Genomic DNA, 18,638 nt, shown 5'->3' on the forward strand with positions numbered 1-18,638 from the left:
ATGAGCTCTTTTAAGGAAGATAATTGGGGCCAGGAGGTAAATTCCAGAGATCTCCTGGAGAGTAATTGCAGCCCATTGACATACTGAGCATGTTTTGGGTGAATCAGAAGTGTTAAACCTGTATTCGGCCATGAAAAGATTGGAGTTTGCAGTTTACTAAATATTGTGGAGCTTCTGTTACAAAACAGAGCAGCAATAATTTTTCTAAGGCAGCTGACATGCATGAGACGGTTAAGAAAAATGGTTTTACTTCCTTCCTAACCTAGAGTCTGACAACAAGTTTTTCTCTCTCCCTTTCTTTTTTTTCTGTTGAGAAGTTGCAGCTGTTTCAGCCCTTCTTATTGTGCTTGTTTTCAGAGTGTGACTGGGAACATAGGCTAAAAGTACAGCTGTTGGGTGCAAAGTGAATCAGGTATTTCACAGTAGTTATTTGATTAGAAAATAGCATACAGTCACACTGCTATAGTTGTGGAATCAGATTTTCAGCTGATGTAAATCAGTCTTACTCCACTCAAGTCAAAGAAGCTGTGCTGAGAATATGACTCATGACTGGAAAAGACACTTTCATTACCAGCCAGTATTTTGGGGAAACTGTAGTTTGTCACAAAACCTCCATAATATATTGAACTAAAATATCTTCTACTTTTGCTCAGTTCCAAGATGAAACTTTCTTTCCCTGAAGTTTGGTATTATTTCAGAGAGTGATTTGGGGGTGATTAAGAAAAGGGCAATGTTCTTCAGGAAGGGGAAATCTTTCTGAAAGCTCTGGAGAGAGTGGGGTTCGGGAAACTGTAACAAGATTTGTTCTGAAAAGCTCACATTTGGTTTGGACTTACCCATAAACAAGAGACTGATGCCTCTGATGTATGCAGAAGCTGGTTTTTGGTATGATACTACATTTGGAAGCAGAATACTATATATGCTCCCTGTGACTGAAGCTGGCCTCAGGAAGGTAAAGCCCAAGCAAATGTGTTGCTCGTTGGTGACCTACTTCAGGAAGAAGGAGATAGGGAAGTTTTCACTGTAAGTTTTGCAATTATTATAGGCAGCCACTCTCTTCAGATGAAATTTTGGCAGGAGAGTCATATCACTTAGGGACCTTCTGGCTATACCAGTGAAACTCAGTGTGCAACAGGGCAGAGGGAGCCCTGACAGCAGTGCTTTGGGGGCTGCTTGTGGAGTGAGGAGCTCCCCCATGGATCCACTCATCTTCATGGCACAGGAGGAGGTCCATTCTGTTGCTCCTGGAGAAAAGGAGTGTCTTCCCCAGAGGTATACAGGCACTCTGAGGAAGAGTCAGCCACACGCTGGCTTCAGCCCTGTCCAATCTGGCTGGATATGAGCCAGCTCTAGTTGAGAAGCCAAGAGTTAGCAAAACATGGTCACGCACTGTCTTGTCTGAACAGTTTCTGGACTGAAAATTGCTTGGAGCACAAGGACCGAAGCATGAGTAGGGACTCATGATGGCATAGATATGCCTCGCTGGCTTGAAGCACGTCTCGCACAATAGGGCACTCACCCTCCTTGGGGCCTCTCTACACATCTTTACACAAAACAGTAAAGAATAATAAGCTTTATTCACGGCACCTATTATATTCCAATATTTTTAATCAGATTTTTCACATGCAAAGGTGTGTATGGGGTTAGAATAAAGGTTCAAGGAGCCGGATGTGCTATCTCTGGTAGTGGCCAGGCTGGTTAAGGGAGGAACATGAGGCAGGCAAACACACAGAGACACTTCTCCCAGTACCCTCCTGCTTCTGGCATTCTGTGGCACAGGGATTTCCTGAGCTGGACATTGTATCCACATCTGGTGTTTAATAGACCTTGATGGACTTCATTTCCATGGATTTTGCTACTGCTTTTTGAAATTATTTGTTCTTTTGTCCTTCACAGTATCCTGTGACAATGAGTTCTATAATTTCATTATGCTCTGAATGACGAAGAGCTTCCTTTGGGGTTTTCTTAACCTGCTGCCTTATCATTTCATTTGGTGCCCCTAGTTCTGTATGATGAGGAATAGGGACTGGGCTCTCACAGATCTGTGATCTGGGAAATTTTCACAGGCCAAACACAAATCTATTGGCTTTCATATCCGAATGGACAGCACGCTTAATAGCCACACTGATTTTCCAGGAATACTTATGATTAAAAACAAACAAAACCAAGACCAAACTATAAGACATATATCGCATTTCCCTGACAAGGGATAAATTAGCATGTGTCATAGCTGCTTTCAGAGGTTAGGTGCCAGGGAATATAATACATGTTACTGAAATGAGTATAGACAAAGATAATCACATCTGCTTTTTATTTGGTAACTGCACTCAGAGCCTGGTAAGCTATGTCCCAAAATTCAGTAAGAAGAGAGCTAGCTTTTCAGTATTGCTCTCCTCTTGCAAACAACAAAGTGGCAAGGCCTCGCTGCTTCAGGAATGGAGGCTTGTACCCATGGTGCTATTAACAACATGAGCTGACTCAGTGCAAAGAAGCACAGAGCTTTGCATCTTTCAGCACAGTAATTCAAACCCAGTTCATACCACTGCATACTGGAAGTCATTTCTGCCTTCAAATTGATCAAACTTCTTTTGATCTAGTTCATTTCCTACTAGACAAATATAGTCATAACAAAACCCACTGGTGTAAATGGCAAGCCACACTGGAAACAAGTGCAAGAAGGCCAAGAAATAAATGAGCATGGAGCTTCATTCTGACAGGGCTGGAAGGACGAAAGGGCGATGGGGTAATAGTGAAGTCATCGAAAAGGCTTTCAGTGCTTGTTTCTGCCTGTCCTCAGTGGACCAGTTACCAACCTGGCAATCTGACCTGCTTAAGGCTAAATGCAAAATATAAACACATGATTTACAGGAATGTGATTAGTTGCAATTCTTTCCACTTTACTATTTTTAAACCATCAGATATCAGTGTCAAAATCTACATAAATAACATTTTTGTATATAGGGTTCACTATTTAACAGGTTTTATAATAGCAGTTCTTGCCTTTGTGGTAAAGAATGTCTTCATGTTCCCAGAATAAAATATCAAATATTGAATACTGCTAAATCTATAGAGTCAAATTAAAATTAACACCTGGTGCTGAATAACTGTTTTGAAAGCACACATATTTTAATATTCAGTTCCAGTAGAAAAGCTTACACCCTTCAGAGCAGATCCATTGTACTCTCAATGGATTAGAATGATATACAGCATTCAGCAAGCTGCATATGTGCCCTTCGCAAGGCTATGCTGCATATCCTGGGGCATTTGAGGCATTACACAATAAAGTTAACCCTGAGCCTACCTCTCTGGGTAATGGCCTCCACCTGCCAGACATCTAGGGAAAAAATAACAATATGATACTTAGATGGGATTGCTTTAAGAAGGCCTCTCATCTTTGCAGAAGATATTTCGACATGCACACAGTAACATTTGTAATTCAATCCTGCTGACTAGCAGGACTGAGCATCAGAATGATTTTAAAAAAAAGCTGTTGCATGTTGCTTTTTAACTGAAATTATTACAGTCTTAATTTGCAAAATTATCTATAAATTAACCTACAGTCAAGTCGTCTGACTTAAGGCTGACTAACAGTAATGAAAGAATATTTAAATTAATTCATTTGATGTTCATGGACTTAAGTGATCACCGACTTCCATTATAAAGGATATATTAATTAATCTGTTGACCCTTATCTTTGTGGAAGTGCTCTGAGCTACACTGAAAGATTTTATATGTGTGTATGTATCTATGTATGTGTATATATATATATATGTGTGTTTTAGTGCCTATTATGTGCCTTTTCTGAACATCAAGAGTAAACATATGCTAGTAAATTAAGCCATCTTCTTAGTGTTTTACTTGAGTAGCCATGTTCTTCTTAGACAGAAGACTTAAATATTTTCTTGCTTTGAGAAGGATGTGTGGGGTTGTAGTTACTGATTATGAATGTACTTTTCAGGAGGGTTATTTGTAAGAACATAAGAACAGCCACACTGATTCAGATCACAGGTCCATCCAGCTCAATGCTTTGTCTCCAGCTGTGGTGACAAGTGGATGCCTAGGGATGAGGGAAAACATATGTAATACCTCCTCCTCCAAGCCTCCAACTATTTTCACTTCTGGGGATTTCCTGAGCTATTGCGTATTGTCAGTTTTGTAAACTCCAGTGGAGCTCTTCTCCATGTGTTGAGTTTCTCTTGAATGTACAGTCTCTGCACATTCACGTCCTTTGGCAAGGATTTCCATAGGTCCAGTACACACTTCTAAGGAGTCTTCCCCTTCTGTTTGTTTTGAACCTGACCCTCACTTTTGTCTGATGGGGTTTAGTTTTTTTATTGGATGAGACAGGAGATGGCCAGTTTCTGTCCACTCCCTCCTGACAGGGAGATTCTCTATGCTTTTATCATATCCCCCTGATAAGGTCAACTTTACTACTCAGTCATTCTTCATGGGGCATCCATTTCAGCCTTTTGATCATCTCTGTTGCCCTTCTCTGAACCTTTTCCTGTTCTAACATGTTCTTTGTGTGATGAAGCAACCAGAGAATTCTAGGAGTGGGCCAGCCATAGATTTATATAATGATATAGGAAGTTTTCTAATTTGTTCTCTAATTCTTTTCTAATAATGCCTAACTTCTGATTTGGGTTTTTGGAGATGTTTTTTTTGACTGCTGCTGAGCAGTGAGATGCTGCTTTCATGGAACTATCTATCATGTATCACCTTAAATTTATCTTCTTTGTCGTATTTCATCTGCCATTTTATTACCTTGACACTCTGTCTTGTAAAGTCCTTCTGCCATCCTTCATAGTTTGTCCTCCTCACCTTGAATATCTTCAAATCATCGGCAAACTTTGTCACTGGACTGCTCACTCACTTTTCCAACTCATTTATGAATATGTTGAACAGCATGGATCCCAGCACTGATCCTTGCAGAACACCTCTGGTGACCTCTGTTGCTATTGCAATAACTGACCATTTACTGCTAACCTGTTTCTTTTCTTTTAGTCAATTATTTATCTCCACAAGACCTTCCCTCTCTCCTATCTGCTTCAGTGCAGGCACGTAGATATCCTTTCACTGCTTGTATGCACTGGAGAGATGCTTGAATTCTCACTAAACTGTAAAAAAATGAACCATTTGGATGATTAGCTTTATAGTCTTTGTAAAGAGAAATACTTCTGTCCTACTACACCATTTTCATGAATTCCATAGAGTCATGCCACATGGTATACATACCACTCCAGTCCCAAGCAGTAAATAACACAGGTTTCTGAGAACAATACTGGAGTCCTAAGTAGCTGCTTCTTCCTGTGGTAGAACCTGTCTTAAAATTGCCTTTCTCTTCAGAATTATGTCAGATAAGGGTATTACAGAATTACAAGGACTGGTCTGATGCATGCAAAAGCTGCACAGTTATATAGGCCAGAAAGAGCATTTTTGCATCATGAATCTTTTGCTGCAACACTGTAGCCTAGTATATCAGTTCTAAGCAAACTGTAAAGTCTTTTATTCCATAGTCCCAAGTGAGTTAGGAGTTGTAATTCAGGCTTCCTGTATGTCATGAGGTCAAAGTCTATTCCCTTCGGCTTTGAGCAGGTGATTTGACTATCAGCCACAGTAAAATAAAGGTCAGGCAGTGCTTAAAGAACCAAATAATTTTCCAGGATTGTAGAAGTGGGATCCAAATTTTCATGTATTGTTCTGAGGTTGCAACTCAGGCAGATTTAAAGGGTTAACTCTGTGGCTCAATCAGAAAGAATGTTTGGCAATAAGAGGAAGCCTGGATTAATGATAGAAAAGAATTCTTAGCATTTTATAGCAGTGGGTATTCGAGATGAGACATGGCTAATGATCAACTAAAAAGGTATTTGCAGCTGTGGTACTACCTCTCTCCATAATGCCAACATTAATCAAGCTTTTTCATGCAGTTTTGCAGTTCATTTTATTTTTCATTCTCCTGAATATAAAAACTCATGCCCTAATACACTGTGTCAGAGACCATACTTCTGTGTCACTGAAAATGATCAGACCTTATTGATTTCTAAAAGCTGTATTTTCTGTAATGTAAGACAAACCTATAGTAAATTCTTTAACACAGCCAGTTTCATCTTAAAGGAAAGAAAGCCTCGTGTAACCCCAAGCTGCAAATACCTCTGGGATGTGAAGCACTTATCACCATGAATTAGCTGCTTATATATTTTATTTAAGTTTTGAATTACAGCAAAACATCAGCTGTAATTACAGCATCCTTAAGTCTAGTTTTGGAGTCAGCCATCTTGTTGAAAGACCTTGGCAGTGTGGAAAGCCAGTGAAATTGTGTAAGTCAATGTCCTAGCTGTTCTAATGCTGGCTTAGGAGTCAGAAGAAAAGCTTCATTATAGTAAAAAATTAAACATTTGACATGCAAGTTATTTCCAGAATGACTTCTATCTTTTTAAATAATGAACTCCATTGAATCTCAACTTCTCAACAAATGTTGATTATCTAAATTCCTTAAGTAAACTACACATGGTGCAGCTTTTGAAACAAGAACATGATCTTCCCTTAATGTAAACAATCCTCTGCCTTTGTTGCCTGGTGCTATCACATTTGGGCGCACATCCTTCTGGATCGCAGACCCAAACCTATAAAATCTTGCTATCAAATATCCACCCCAATCTGCAGATGCTTTATGCCTATGCTTAACAGCCATGACTCATCCCATTAAAGTCAACAAAGTTACAATAGTAAAGTTAAGTATGTGTTTGCACGAAGAGGCCCAAATTCTCAGAAATATTTAGGTAACTCAAGATGCAGAGAGATGACTAGTGGGGGATTTTCATACTAGTGTGACTAATCTCCCTAAGATCTCTTAAAATCAATAGACACAGAGAAGGCAGTTGTGAGGGAGCTTCAGGACAACTAAATTAGGCTCCTGTTTTGGAACATCTTCTGTGGGAGCCTCTGGCTCTCCCTATTGTTGAAGGAGCTCCTGGATGCCCAGCTCTTCAGAAACCAGGAGGAGCATGATCCGGGGCAGCGAGCTTGCGGCCTTGCAGCACTACCCGCAGCAACAACCCGCGCCTCCCAACAGCCAAAGCTTTGCACTCTAACAGCCTCCCCGTACATGGGGACCAGACCATATAGACACAGAGGTGGGAAGGAAGAACAGGGAAGGAGAAGCAGCCCTTAACCTCAGACACATGCATAGGCTTTTTCTGGGGCATCAGATTTGCCTCTGAAAGATCAAACTTTCCAAAGTTTCCAAAGACCAAAGAGGGTCTGTCTCCTTCATACATATTAGCAATTCCCTTAGAGCTTGTCATGCCAATGAAGCCTCTTTGACTGGTATAGGCTACAGACGATATGGTATTGAATCCATGACCATGCCTTATTCTCTCTGTTAGATGCTATTTGGGATCCTAAAGACAGTGACGATAGTGGCAACTCCTCAGTCTTCCTTTTTTTTTCCTTATTGCTTAAATGTTCTTTCCAAAAGTAACATCTTCATGCTCTAAAATATATAGTAATATAACATTGCAGCAAGTCCAGTGGGTACTCCACCCTCCCTCCCTCTCCCCAGCTTGAAATTCATAAATATCAAATACACAAGGCAAATTTTACTTTTCAGACTGAAGGATCAACATGAAAATAAATGGAAATATCTTTGACCTTCTAAGGCCTGGAGTTTAAGATTCTTTAAAATAAACATTGTAGATAAAATTGTTTTTCTCTTCAATGTAGCAAGGCTGACTAAATGACCCAGCTTTATTTTTCACAGTTGATTTATAAATACTTGAAAGTAAAGGACTAGAAAGCATGCAATGATTCCTTCATATTTTTATAAATATGGTATATTTTGAAGATCCTCCAACAGCCATGACTTGCTGTGTTAAATAAAGTGTATTTTGTAAAGGTTTAATCAGATCATGATGGAACATTATGCAAAATATTATGCAATGTAATACAAAGTAATTAATACCAGCAGAAAAGTAGCAGGAAGGTGAGAACGTTGAGCTGTGTGCATGTGTCACACACTGCCTGCTGATTTTAAGGATTTCTTTCTTTTTTAGATAGTGATTTCCCGTTCAGAATCCACAGCTCCACATGTCAGTTTTCAGCTAGACTCCCACCCCATCTCTCCCCAAGTTGTTGTCGAGCATTCGTTAGTAGCAGATGGCTATACCCTGGTAGTGACTGGAAAAAAGGTGAGTGGTTCATAATCTAATCATATTGTGCACTGTGTAAACCCACATTCACAGAAGCAACTTTCAGTAAGAGCAACTATTCAGAAGACTGCTTTATGTTCTGCATCCTCTCAGCCTTTCCATTCCCTTGGGAATGTTGGAGTTTTTTTGCTTGGAGGTTTTTTTTTCCGTACTAAACAAATCAACAGATTAATATTGAGAAATGTTTAAATAATGCAAGAATGGTGATATAAACCAACAAAAAGCCAGGAAATGCAAATTTAAGGCTGAAACCCTGTCCTTAATTCAAGTGCTTGCAAAGAAAAACACACAATGGCTTAAGGAAAGAATGGTGTTCAGAATTTCCTGGCTTTTGTTGGTTTGTGTCATAATATTCTAACTATTTAAATAGGGATGTGTGTGCATATGTGCATGCACACATACACATGCATATGTGTTTAAAGTTGAAGTTCATAGTTTTAAGATTACTTTAATGTCTAGTTTACAAAAGCCTAATAAAAGATGAAGAGATGTCATAAATACACTACTGTCATAAGTAGGATTTACGTTATAGAATGGGTTTAGAACATCATTGTATTAGCAGATAATATTATAGATAATCCTAAACTATAACTGTAAGCAATAATTTGACCCCTTGAGTTCTATAAGAATTTATAGAAATACATCAGCCATCAGTAGACAGTTATTAATCATTTACTAGAAATATATGAGATATTTATCAGAATAATCTTGAAAGAAAACATGTCCAAAATTAGTTTAAGAATGGTATTGAGGTATAAAGTATAGTGTACTTGCATAGTAACATAGTTATATACTAGTATTAAAATTTTGAGTAAAATAATTATCACATATTGAGAGTAACTATTATAATCATTATTTTAATACTTTAAATAATTATTAAATAATAAGGTTACTGATGGTAGTTGTTAAACAACAGCACTTGTACAGTCATGTGCTTTAAGTGTGTCATAGATACTAACACAGCCTCACCACAGCTGAAATAACCATCCAGCCTGTTTTACAGATGCATGAACAAAGACATACTGAGATACGCTGTTTGTCCAAGAATTAGTACAGAATTGGGAAGTGCACACTGCTGTTTTCTTTTCCCATCAGCCAAAAATGCTATCTTGCTGTAAATACCAGATGCTGGTAGTAACTGTATATATCATTAAGATGCCTTTAGGGTTTCTCCCAAGTGAATTTAAAATCATGTCAGTTAAATTACTTATAAGATCTTATAATTACTGAGCTAAGGAGAAGTAGAACCACGACTTGCACATTTGAAATCTGAGTAGTATCACGGCATGTTGCATAAATAGAGTCTCCTTGCCATTTTGTGTGTGTATTATGGAGATCTATGCATCATTTCTTTCCATCAATAGATAACTAAGATCCCATTGAACGGACCGGGCTGTGAGCATTTCAAGTCCTGCAGCCAGTGCCTTCTGGCACCTCCCTTCATGCAGTGTGGGTGGTGCAGCAAGCGATGCGCAAGGTCTCAAGAGTGTGTTGAAGGGACATGGACCCAGGAGACATGTTTGCCTAGAGTTTATGAGGTAAAATGATGTGTTTCTCACATTTATCTCTGACATAAGAATGCACAGATCATTTCAGATGTATATACTATCCAGGCAACCATAGCAGTGCCTCCTGAACCTGCACCTGCTGGAGGTGTGTGGAGGCCCTCCTGGGAGCTGGCCACCCCCTGCATTCTGCCTTTCTCCCTTCAGAAACCCTGAGGCTGCAAAGCCCGACGTGACAAGCAGGTCTCATGTTGCAACTGTTTGTTATTGCTTAATTGTTTAATCTTGCCTCATGACACTATTGAGATTGGAGGTGGCCAGTCTCTCGAGGAAGAGGTGGCCTCACATGTCATTCATGTTATGTCAGTCAACAAACATAAACAACATATGGGAAGCAAAGGAGAGGAGTTTCCACGCTTGTTCCCTTAGAGACGTTTTCTGTTCATTTTTTTGTAATTAAAATAAATGAAGCGTCTGCTCCTCTCAGCCTCACTGTCCATAAGTAGCTTCTGGCCTCACATAAGACTTGCCCTGAGCGGTGCCGGCTCAGGTCCTTGCCACAGACAAGTCCAGCTAACCCTCCTGGCACCCTGCGGGAAAGCCCCAGCTCTGCAAAAACTCTGCAGTGTGGAAACATGCTGGGTCACAGCCAGCCTGGCTGGTGGATAAAGGAAAAGCAGAGTGACAAGAAAGAGCGTTCTTCCCCTGAAACCCCTCTCGCAGAGGAGGCTCCTCGCACCTGTGCCAAGCCATCCTGGAGCTGGCTCCTGCAGCATGTTTAACCCCGTGGGAGATCCCCTCTCTCACTTACCCAAGCTCTGCAATGGAGCTGTCAACCAAAATGTTACCCTGGAGGAGGTGGCATTTCCCCTGGCTGGACTCCTCGTTCCTGTGGGGCTGATGATTGCCACAAACTTGGCAAGCAGCCCCCAGGCAAGCGGACTACTGGGGGCTGCTCTCAGTTGGTAAAAGCCCGTAAAGGATGAAAAGTGTGCGAGAAAAAAACTACATAGATGAGCAAAGACCCATACTAGCTCATTGCTGTTTTCATTTAGCTATGGTTAATGCAAGATTTGTACTGGCTGACTGTACATTTAACCAGATCATTTTGTGTTAAGTGTGACATAATTATGAAGGCCTAGTTTTATGGAACAGTTTATGGACTGGTAAACAGAGGGAAGAACAAACATAAAACTTTCTGGTAGCACTTATATCCATTTACTTTTATTAATATATTTAAACTATACTGTGTAGTTTAAAATACATTTACTCTTTATGGGTATCCAGCTTATAAACAGAGATGAAACTTTGAATGCTAAACTCGCAGAGAGAGAGCGAGAGAGAAATTCCTTTTAAATAAAATAATGTTTTCCTTAAACCAGGCACATGATTTCATGTACAGCAACTTTTTAAAGAATAGCCAGGCAAAACTGCTGAAAGAAGTTCAGATTACATTAGTAATCTAGAAACACATGTTAACAGGGTTTTTTTATTTTCATATTCATGTTTCAGATACAAAATTTAGGGCCAATGCAGGCAAACTGCAATGGACAAACAATGAAATGTTATTAGGAATCAAATCAAAACCAAATCAAACCCAGAATGGATGTAAAGATATGCGTGTGCATGTGTACGTGTGTGTTTGCCTTGCCTTCTATTGCCATTTACAGTTGGGCAAAGGAGATAGATATAAAAAATTACTAAATCAGAAAGTGAATAGTTTGCATTTACTTTACACAAGAGCACAGTTATTTCAAAAAGGCTATAATAGATAATCAAATAGTCCTTTCTGCTCTTAACTTTTATGAATCAGTGAATCACAAATACAAAGGGATACACTGAGAATAAGTCCTGAAACGTTTTTTTTCTTTACTTCTGCAAGACCAAACTACTCACACCTCTATTGCATAGCTTGTTCTGTTTTCCCTAGAGCACAAGCAGCATCCCTTAACATTTTTCCTTGGCAAAACTTTAGTGCTGTGGCTATATGTTGCCATGCATCCAAAAAGATTTCTAAGGCTCTGCTTAGTTTCTGATTTTCAGATGTGCTATGCTCTTATAGTCCTCTCTAGTTTCGGGGGGGGGGGGGGTGTGCTCAGCAGTTTTAAGAAGCAAATGTCTGGAGCCCACGTGAGATGCTTGCACCGAGCGGTGCTGTCTCGAGGCAGTTGTCCCTCCAACGTGGCTGGAATGGCTCGTGCAAGGGAGTGTGTCCGTGCACCCGGCAGTGGGGAGCAGCGCGGAGCCAGGGGCCGCGCCGCCCTGGGCTCCCCCTTCCCCGCGTGCAGCCCAGCGCTGCGTGCTCGGGCGCGTGTGCCTCCTTCCCCTGTAACGAATACAGAGCTGTGGCACTGACAGATCTCAAAGTGAATCTCCTGCAGCTTTGAATTACAGCATGCCCACGTTTGTGAAAGTTCTTTCTAGAAGGCTTGTAAGGAAAAAAATGCAGCTGAGTACTTAAATCCCTTTGGATTGCTAGCTGTTAAGACAGATTTCATGCTCTGCTGGACCATGACATTTAACATTATTACTGAAAAAAATATAAAACAGATTATTCATCATCTTCTGATCTGTCTTTAAACCCATATGCATAAAATATGAGAAACAAGCTTGTTTTGTTTCCAACAAACAGAGGATGACCTGCTTCACATGGTGTCTGAAATTCAGTCCTAAACCCCCCTAAATGTTTGGTAGATTCAGAGGGCCAGATTACTTAATATACGTCATATGATAGCTTTAACCTGAAGGGAACACACGGATTCTCTGAGGGTCTGATCCAACAGGCTTCAATAAAGTTTTCCCAGACTATAACATGGAGTAGTGTTTAACAGAAAAAAAAAAGATAGATTTTCTTCTTATGCAGAACGGTGGAGAAGTCCAGCATTTTTCTGTTGAGTCCTGTCGATCCTTCAGTCCTTTCACCTGCTTTAAGCACCTTTTCCTCAAAGCCTTGGTCACAACGACTTGCCTCCTGGCGGGTCTCCGCAGGCGCCTGCTCGCTCAGGCCCCACGTCTGTCCGAGCCCCCGTGCCGGCCGGCGTCCCTCCCCCTGTGCTACAGACGATGCGGCGCTGCAGGACCACGCTTCCGAGGCGAACGGGCCTGATGCTCAGAGAGCAACCTCGGGCCCGCGCCCAGCCCTGCCTGCTTGGCACGGCAGCCCTAGTGAAATGCCTCGCAGTCACGGCCTCCGCCAGCAGAGCCGTGCGTTTTGTCAGCCTGAGAGGCGGCGCTAGAGGAAAGCGGGGGGACTTGGATGAGTCTCATCAGAGCTAACTTGGTAATGAAACAAATTGCAGTCATCTGCATGTGGAATTCAGGTCACTCCAAAAGGTGAACTGCTTAAAAGAAAAAATAAATTGGCCTCCTTTTTGATACTTTATTGTGGTTTAAAACCTGACACGGTTTGTTGTTGTTTTAAAAAGTGAGTCATTTTAGCTAACTTTTATCTTAGAAATATCAAGAACATCAGGCGTTCTGCTGCCTGTTTAGATTGGAGGTTTTGTTGGAAATTTCAAGTGTGGCCTGAACGTGTCCTTGCCTCTTAATTAAAATGAATGGGCTGTCGAAACTTTAATAAATAGATACTTTCTTCCAACAATTTATAAAGTATGTGAGTGGATGTTAACATAAAAGCTGTCAACATAAACAAAAGGAAAATACAATGTTTTAAATTTTTCAAAAAAAAGAAAAGAAGAAAAGACAGTTTTGTCTCCCTTATCCCAAAGTCCAGAAAAGACCAGGGTCGGGCAGAACTTCAGGTCTTGCAAAAGGACTTACTCCATGTTATCAGTGGAGATTCCCTGCTATAGAGAATTTTGAAGAATTTTTCAATTTTCAATTCTTGAATTTCAGAGCATTTATAACTGATTTGGGTTTTGTTTATTTTCTGTTACTACCTGTGCAATGTACACACTCTATAAAAGACAGGCACACAGATGATGGTTATGGGCACTTCAGTTCAGAGTCCGGGCAGTTCACTATTCATTCCTGCTGAATCTTCCATGAAAAAGTCTGGGAAACCAGATTTGACTTTTAGTGGTTTCATGGTACAGAACAAATGTAATAAAAATAAGAAAATGAATGAAAACACTTTGGGGGACTTTTTGTGGAACTTAAAACAAAAGTATAAGATTTGGTTTATTTTTTGGTATCTGCTTGGAAGTCTTGCCTCCTAAATTTGCTGGCAGAATGTAATAAATACATTCATTCTCCCTCAGTAAAGGAACATGGGCTGCTATCACAAATCTCTTTTGACAGATAAGATCATTCAAAACTAGTTAAGTCCCTTAGTTTACAATTCTGCATGGCTTTGTAAGGCCTGGTTTTAATGCCCTTATTTTGCTAAAGTAGGGACTACAACTCAGACTCTTCAAATGCCACAGATCAGTGCATTATTTTACAAACTGTGAGATGTCTTGTATCCCCACAGAGCAGCTTCAGTTTCTGTTTGGGTGTTGTTACTCCAAAAATAGATGCTGCGATACTAAGTAGAGTGGCAAACTGCGATCTGAAGTCAATCCAGACTTTGAAGATATAAAAATAAAGAAATACGGGAAATGAAAACTTGGAAACGAGGCAGATTCCACATGATGCAGTACAGCTCCCCACTGCTGGCTGCAGTGTTGCGTGGCAGCAGGCTGTGGGGGCATCTCTTTTTTTTTATTATGGGATTTGTGCAAAAGGACTATTTCTGCATAGGTTCCCCCTTCTTTGCTCATTGAGAACTGGTTCAAAGCTCATTAAAGTAGGTAAGATTCCTACTGACTTCAGTACATTTTAGATCAGACTCTGTCTGGTTTCTAATGGCGGTAGTAAATTTTCCCATATAGAATATATGGCATAATTCTTTTGAAGTATTCTTCAGCTGCCTTTCTATCCACAATAGTTCATTTGTGAAAGTCTTCAAGTATAGCCACAGAGAGTTGAAAAGAAATGTGCCTGTCTTACTGGATTTCCAGATGAAATAATAGCCAAGGATCTCTCAAATACTTTCCTTTCAGCTTGAAAAGGAAGTAGGGTCCTTTGAAAGGCACAGCTGTATTGCATTTTAGGGGCAAAATTATTATCACTAAAGCATTAAGCCTAAGACATTGAGATGATATGATCACAAATATAAATTGTCTTTCATTCTCTGTTGTTTGTCCAGTAATACTGATATGTTTGCAAATTTATGCAGTTTTGTTAAAAGTTCCCATAAACCCTGAACCAATGTCTTCTGATTTTTTCACTGGCAGTACTGACCAGTACTTTTACTGAGTTTTGTAAGACCTCTATAGTGTTCCTACATTTTTCCCACCATTGTTATATTTTACAGGACAATTTACAATATACAGAAAAAAAAAGCATTTCCTTTGTAGATTGTCTCTATGTTTCTGAGGGATGGTTTATTTTTGACTTGGAATTAGAGGTGGCCAAATGTAAAAGATTTAAGGAAAGAATAACAGAAGTCATATTAACTTTATCACAGCCAATGCGATATCTGATTTTGGTGTCTTTGAAGCTTCTTCACTCTGAACCTGACTTTCATCAGGCTGACAAAAACGGTCATTTTGGGGCTCTTTTTTGTTCAGTATTCAGCTTCTAACAAAATAAGCACACTATGTTTAACATACTAGAAATAAGATGTGAACGACAAGAATAGCAGGATTTAAAAGACAATTACAATGCACAGCTTGTTCAGTGCCCCTAAACACTATCCTTCAAAGTTTTCTAGTATAGGTTTTGTTATTTATTGCTACTGTCAGAGGAAGCTCATAATGTGATAAATGAAAGGTGAAGAACAATTAAGATGAATGGTAGGATATACTCTACCAGAATAAATGCTATTTTAAAATTATTCCTTTGCACATTCTTTAACTCCATTTGAAGTTCTAGAAAACCTGATGAAACTAATACAATTTTTTTAACAGATTCTCCCAAGCAGCGCTCCATTAGAAGGTGGAACAAAACTGACAGTGTGTGGATGGGACTTTGGATTCAGCAAAAATAATAGATTTGAATTAAAAAATACAGTAGTCCATATTGGAGGACAAACTTGTGCCCTGGAAGCAAAATCTAGCAACAAAAACAAGTAAGAAACCTGAAGTTTCAAGTTTCTTTTGTATAGATGTTCTTTATGTGCTTTGGATTTTTTTATGATATAAACATTCAGTCAATAAGTATCTTTTAATTCTTAAATTTCAGACAGAAACCATAGGTGAGAAACAAACCTCTGATATGATAAGCTCCCCAGGAAAACAGGGCTCCAAACAGAGATCCGATAAATCTAGTCAGTGCTGAGAGCTCCTGCAGCAGCTTCTCCTGGTAGTCTGTGCTGTGCTGTTCAACATCTGTGGGAGCTGGCAAGAATGCAGCTGTGCAGAGCTTTGAAAAGGTGGCAGGTGCCTCTAGCCAGGATCCTGTAGGGCTCAGTTACCTCATCTCTGTCTTCCAAATCCGTGAAGCTGCTGGAGAGAAACATGTGACGATACAGGTGTTTTGTCATCGGGAGGCCCCTCAGCTCCACCTCTCCTTCTCCTCCTCAGAAATATGTATATAAGACAGTATGATAATAGCTTAAATTCAAGACAGAGGTTATTCTGGTTGTTATTGTAAGGAAATAGCAAGTTCAGTGAATATCCTCTCTCAGCTGAGATGACTATCTACTAGCAAAGCAATGTGCGAATCATGGCCATGACTTCCCCCATTCTCATTTGTAGCAGCAAAAACATCACCTTCCATAAGACTGAGCTGTCTCCTAGCTGGTGCTCTGAACAGTTTTAATGCAAGCAAAATGATTTAAGGAGAATAGCTCATATATGAAACTGTATACGTGTAATGTAATTCATTGATACATATTGGCATCAATTTTGGCGATATTTAAATTTATTCAATGTGTTTTTGTATGAGACATTTTTCCTAATCCTTTTTTTTTTTGCCAAAATTTGGCACTAAAGGAAAATTCCCCAAACCAAGTCAGCCATTACGTGAATGGGAGGTATTTGTTTTCTTTAGCATGCTTCTTTTTTTCAGAAATATATTTGATACATCAAAATTATTTTCTCTGGCTAAGTATAAACATTATAGTGTTTGTATTTGGTATGATAATAGAAGATCACAGTTCTTTTAGCTGTTATTTCTGAAATGTCCATGACGCCCATAGATTGATGATATGTTTAGTATGGATCCTTCATTATTATGAGTTGATGTGGTTCTATTTTATTACAAAATGATCGAGGCATAAAAAAATTTAAACACATTTTTTCTTTGTTTTTCAAAGGCTGGAATGCACAGTTCCTGCTGCAAAAAATGCAAGTTTTAATATATCCAGTAGTGTTTCTGTTGGACATGGCAAAACATTATTCAATACCTTTTCTTATGTGGTAAGCACTATCATTAAAACTTTAATGTCAAAGTTAGCTTCATTATTTATTAGGAGAAGATACAGAACAGGCTTCTCATGAGTCTAATCCGGTATGGTAAATCTATGTTCCTGTTTGCTTTACTATTACTTCATCAAAGTGCTAGCAAATGTATTAGGGTTTTTCCTCTTCATGTTTTGAAAATATGGAAACATAATTAACAATCCACTGTTCTTATTTTTACTCCCTTCAGAATCCTATAATAACAAGTATTTCTCCCACCTATGGCCCCAAGTCTGGTGGAACATTACTAACTTTAGCAGGAAAATACCTAAACAGTGGAAAATCTCGAAGGATTTTTGTGGGTGAGAAACCATGCACCTTGAAAAGGTAAGGTGGTTGCAAAAAAGTGTTTCCTTTAATATTGAAATGGCTTGATTAAATGTCTTGTGTAAAAAAAAATTCGAAACAAAAAAAAAACAGTGCACTGCTCTCCTCACATTACATAGAATTGGTACAGTAATAAGCATTCAGTTCCAGCTTAGATCCTGAGTTTAGAATCTCTAAAAGGTCCCTGGAAGGAACCACAGTTCCCTAGAAGTCTTGTTTATTCTGTAATGCCTCCATTAACTCCTGAAGAAGTTGCACAGAGCAATAGCAAATCAGCTTCTAAAGGACTAGGAATTGCACATTTCCTATTACGTTTGTCATCCCAGTTCCCACACATTCATCCCGCTCTCCGCTGCTAGCAAGAGCTGCAGTTCTTGCAGTTGCTTACAGCAAGCACACCATCATTTCCTACGCGGTTGCACAGTGCAAACCTGAGGGGGTTCCTCTATGGGAAAGTGGATACTGTGTAGTGGAGCAGGGGGAAGTGTTTCTGCTCTATTTGTGAATTGCCTCCAAACCAAAAGCTGCATCAGTTTGGTTCTTTTCTTGGTATGTATAATATTGTTTTGAGAATTAATTAATTTCTGTACTGGATTCAGTAGACATAGTAGCTCATTCAGGAATCTTTAACATGCTCTGCGTGGACATGCCTTGATTCTTACCTGACTATAAATGTTAAATAATAAGTGCAGATTCTCTGTTCAGTGCACAGAAGTGTTCTGAATTTGCTAGCCATTTTACCATGAGCTTCCTGGTCCTGGTTTTTGGTTTTGGTTACAATAGGGTGACACCTGTCTCCTCACTGCCTGCCCCCTCAGCAGGTACTCTGAGTGCAGAATGCCTCTGAAACGCCGGTGCGTCCCTGCCAGCCTCTTTTCTCGAGGTTTGCAACACAGGGAAATATCCTGTGTAGCAGAAAGAAGAGGTGTTACCCTTGGCAGCTGGGGCACAATAAGCCAGTCCTTAAGCCCGGAGCCTGCTGTCATCCTTGCAGGCTGGCAGTTCCCTTGGCGCTGAACAGGCTGACGTGGCCGGCGCCCGCACGGGAGTAACACCTTCCACCGGGCAGGGTGCAAACAACCCAGATAAGATGAATCATGAGCCTAAGCGGCGTAGCTGCTGCTTCTGCATCATGCCATGCCTATTTTGTAAGGCCCTGTTCTGCATATGAGTAAATACTGTGGGAGTCGATG

At 39.9% G+C, this 18,638-nt stretch overlaps 1 protein-coding gene across 3 annotated transcripts in view; it reads left to right on the forward strand.

Moving 5' to 3' along the window:
* MET (MET proto-oncogene, receptor tyrosine kinase) overlaps positions 1-18,638 on the forward strand; it is a 93,935-nt gene that overhangs the window by 38,795 nt on the left and 36,502 nt on the right. For all 3 annotated transcript variants that reach the window (XM_067315041.1, XM_067315056.1, XM_067315049.1), the window contains exons 4-8: positions 8,052-8,186; positions 9,572-9,745; positions 15,625-15,785; positions 16,974-17,076; positions 17,309-17,445. In XM_067315041.1, coding sequence (XP_067171142.1) covers positions 8,052-8,186; positions 9,572-9,745; positions 15,625-15,785; positions 16,974-17,076; positions 17,309-17,445 — 710 coding nt within the window. The remainder of the gene's footprint in view (positions 1-8,051; positions 8,187-9,571; positions 9,746-15,624; positions 15,786-16,973; positions 17,077-17,308; positions 17,446-18,638) is intronic.

Source organism: Apteryx mantelli, chromosome 1 (genome assembly GCF_036417845.1).
Source record: "Apteryx mantelli isolate bAptMan1 chromosome 1, bAptMan1.hap1, whole genome shotgun sequence".
NCBI lineage: Eukaryota > Metazoa > Chordata > Aves > Apterygiformes > Apterygidae > Apteryx > Apteryx mantelli.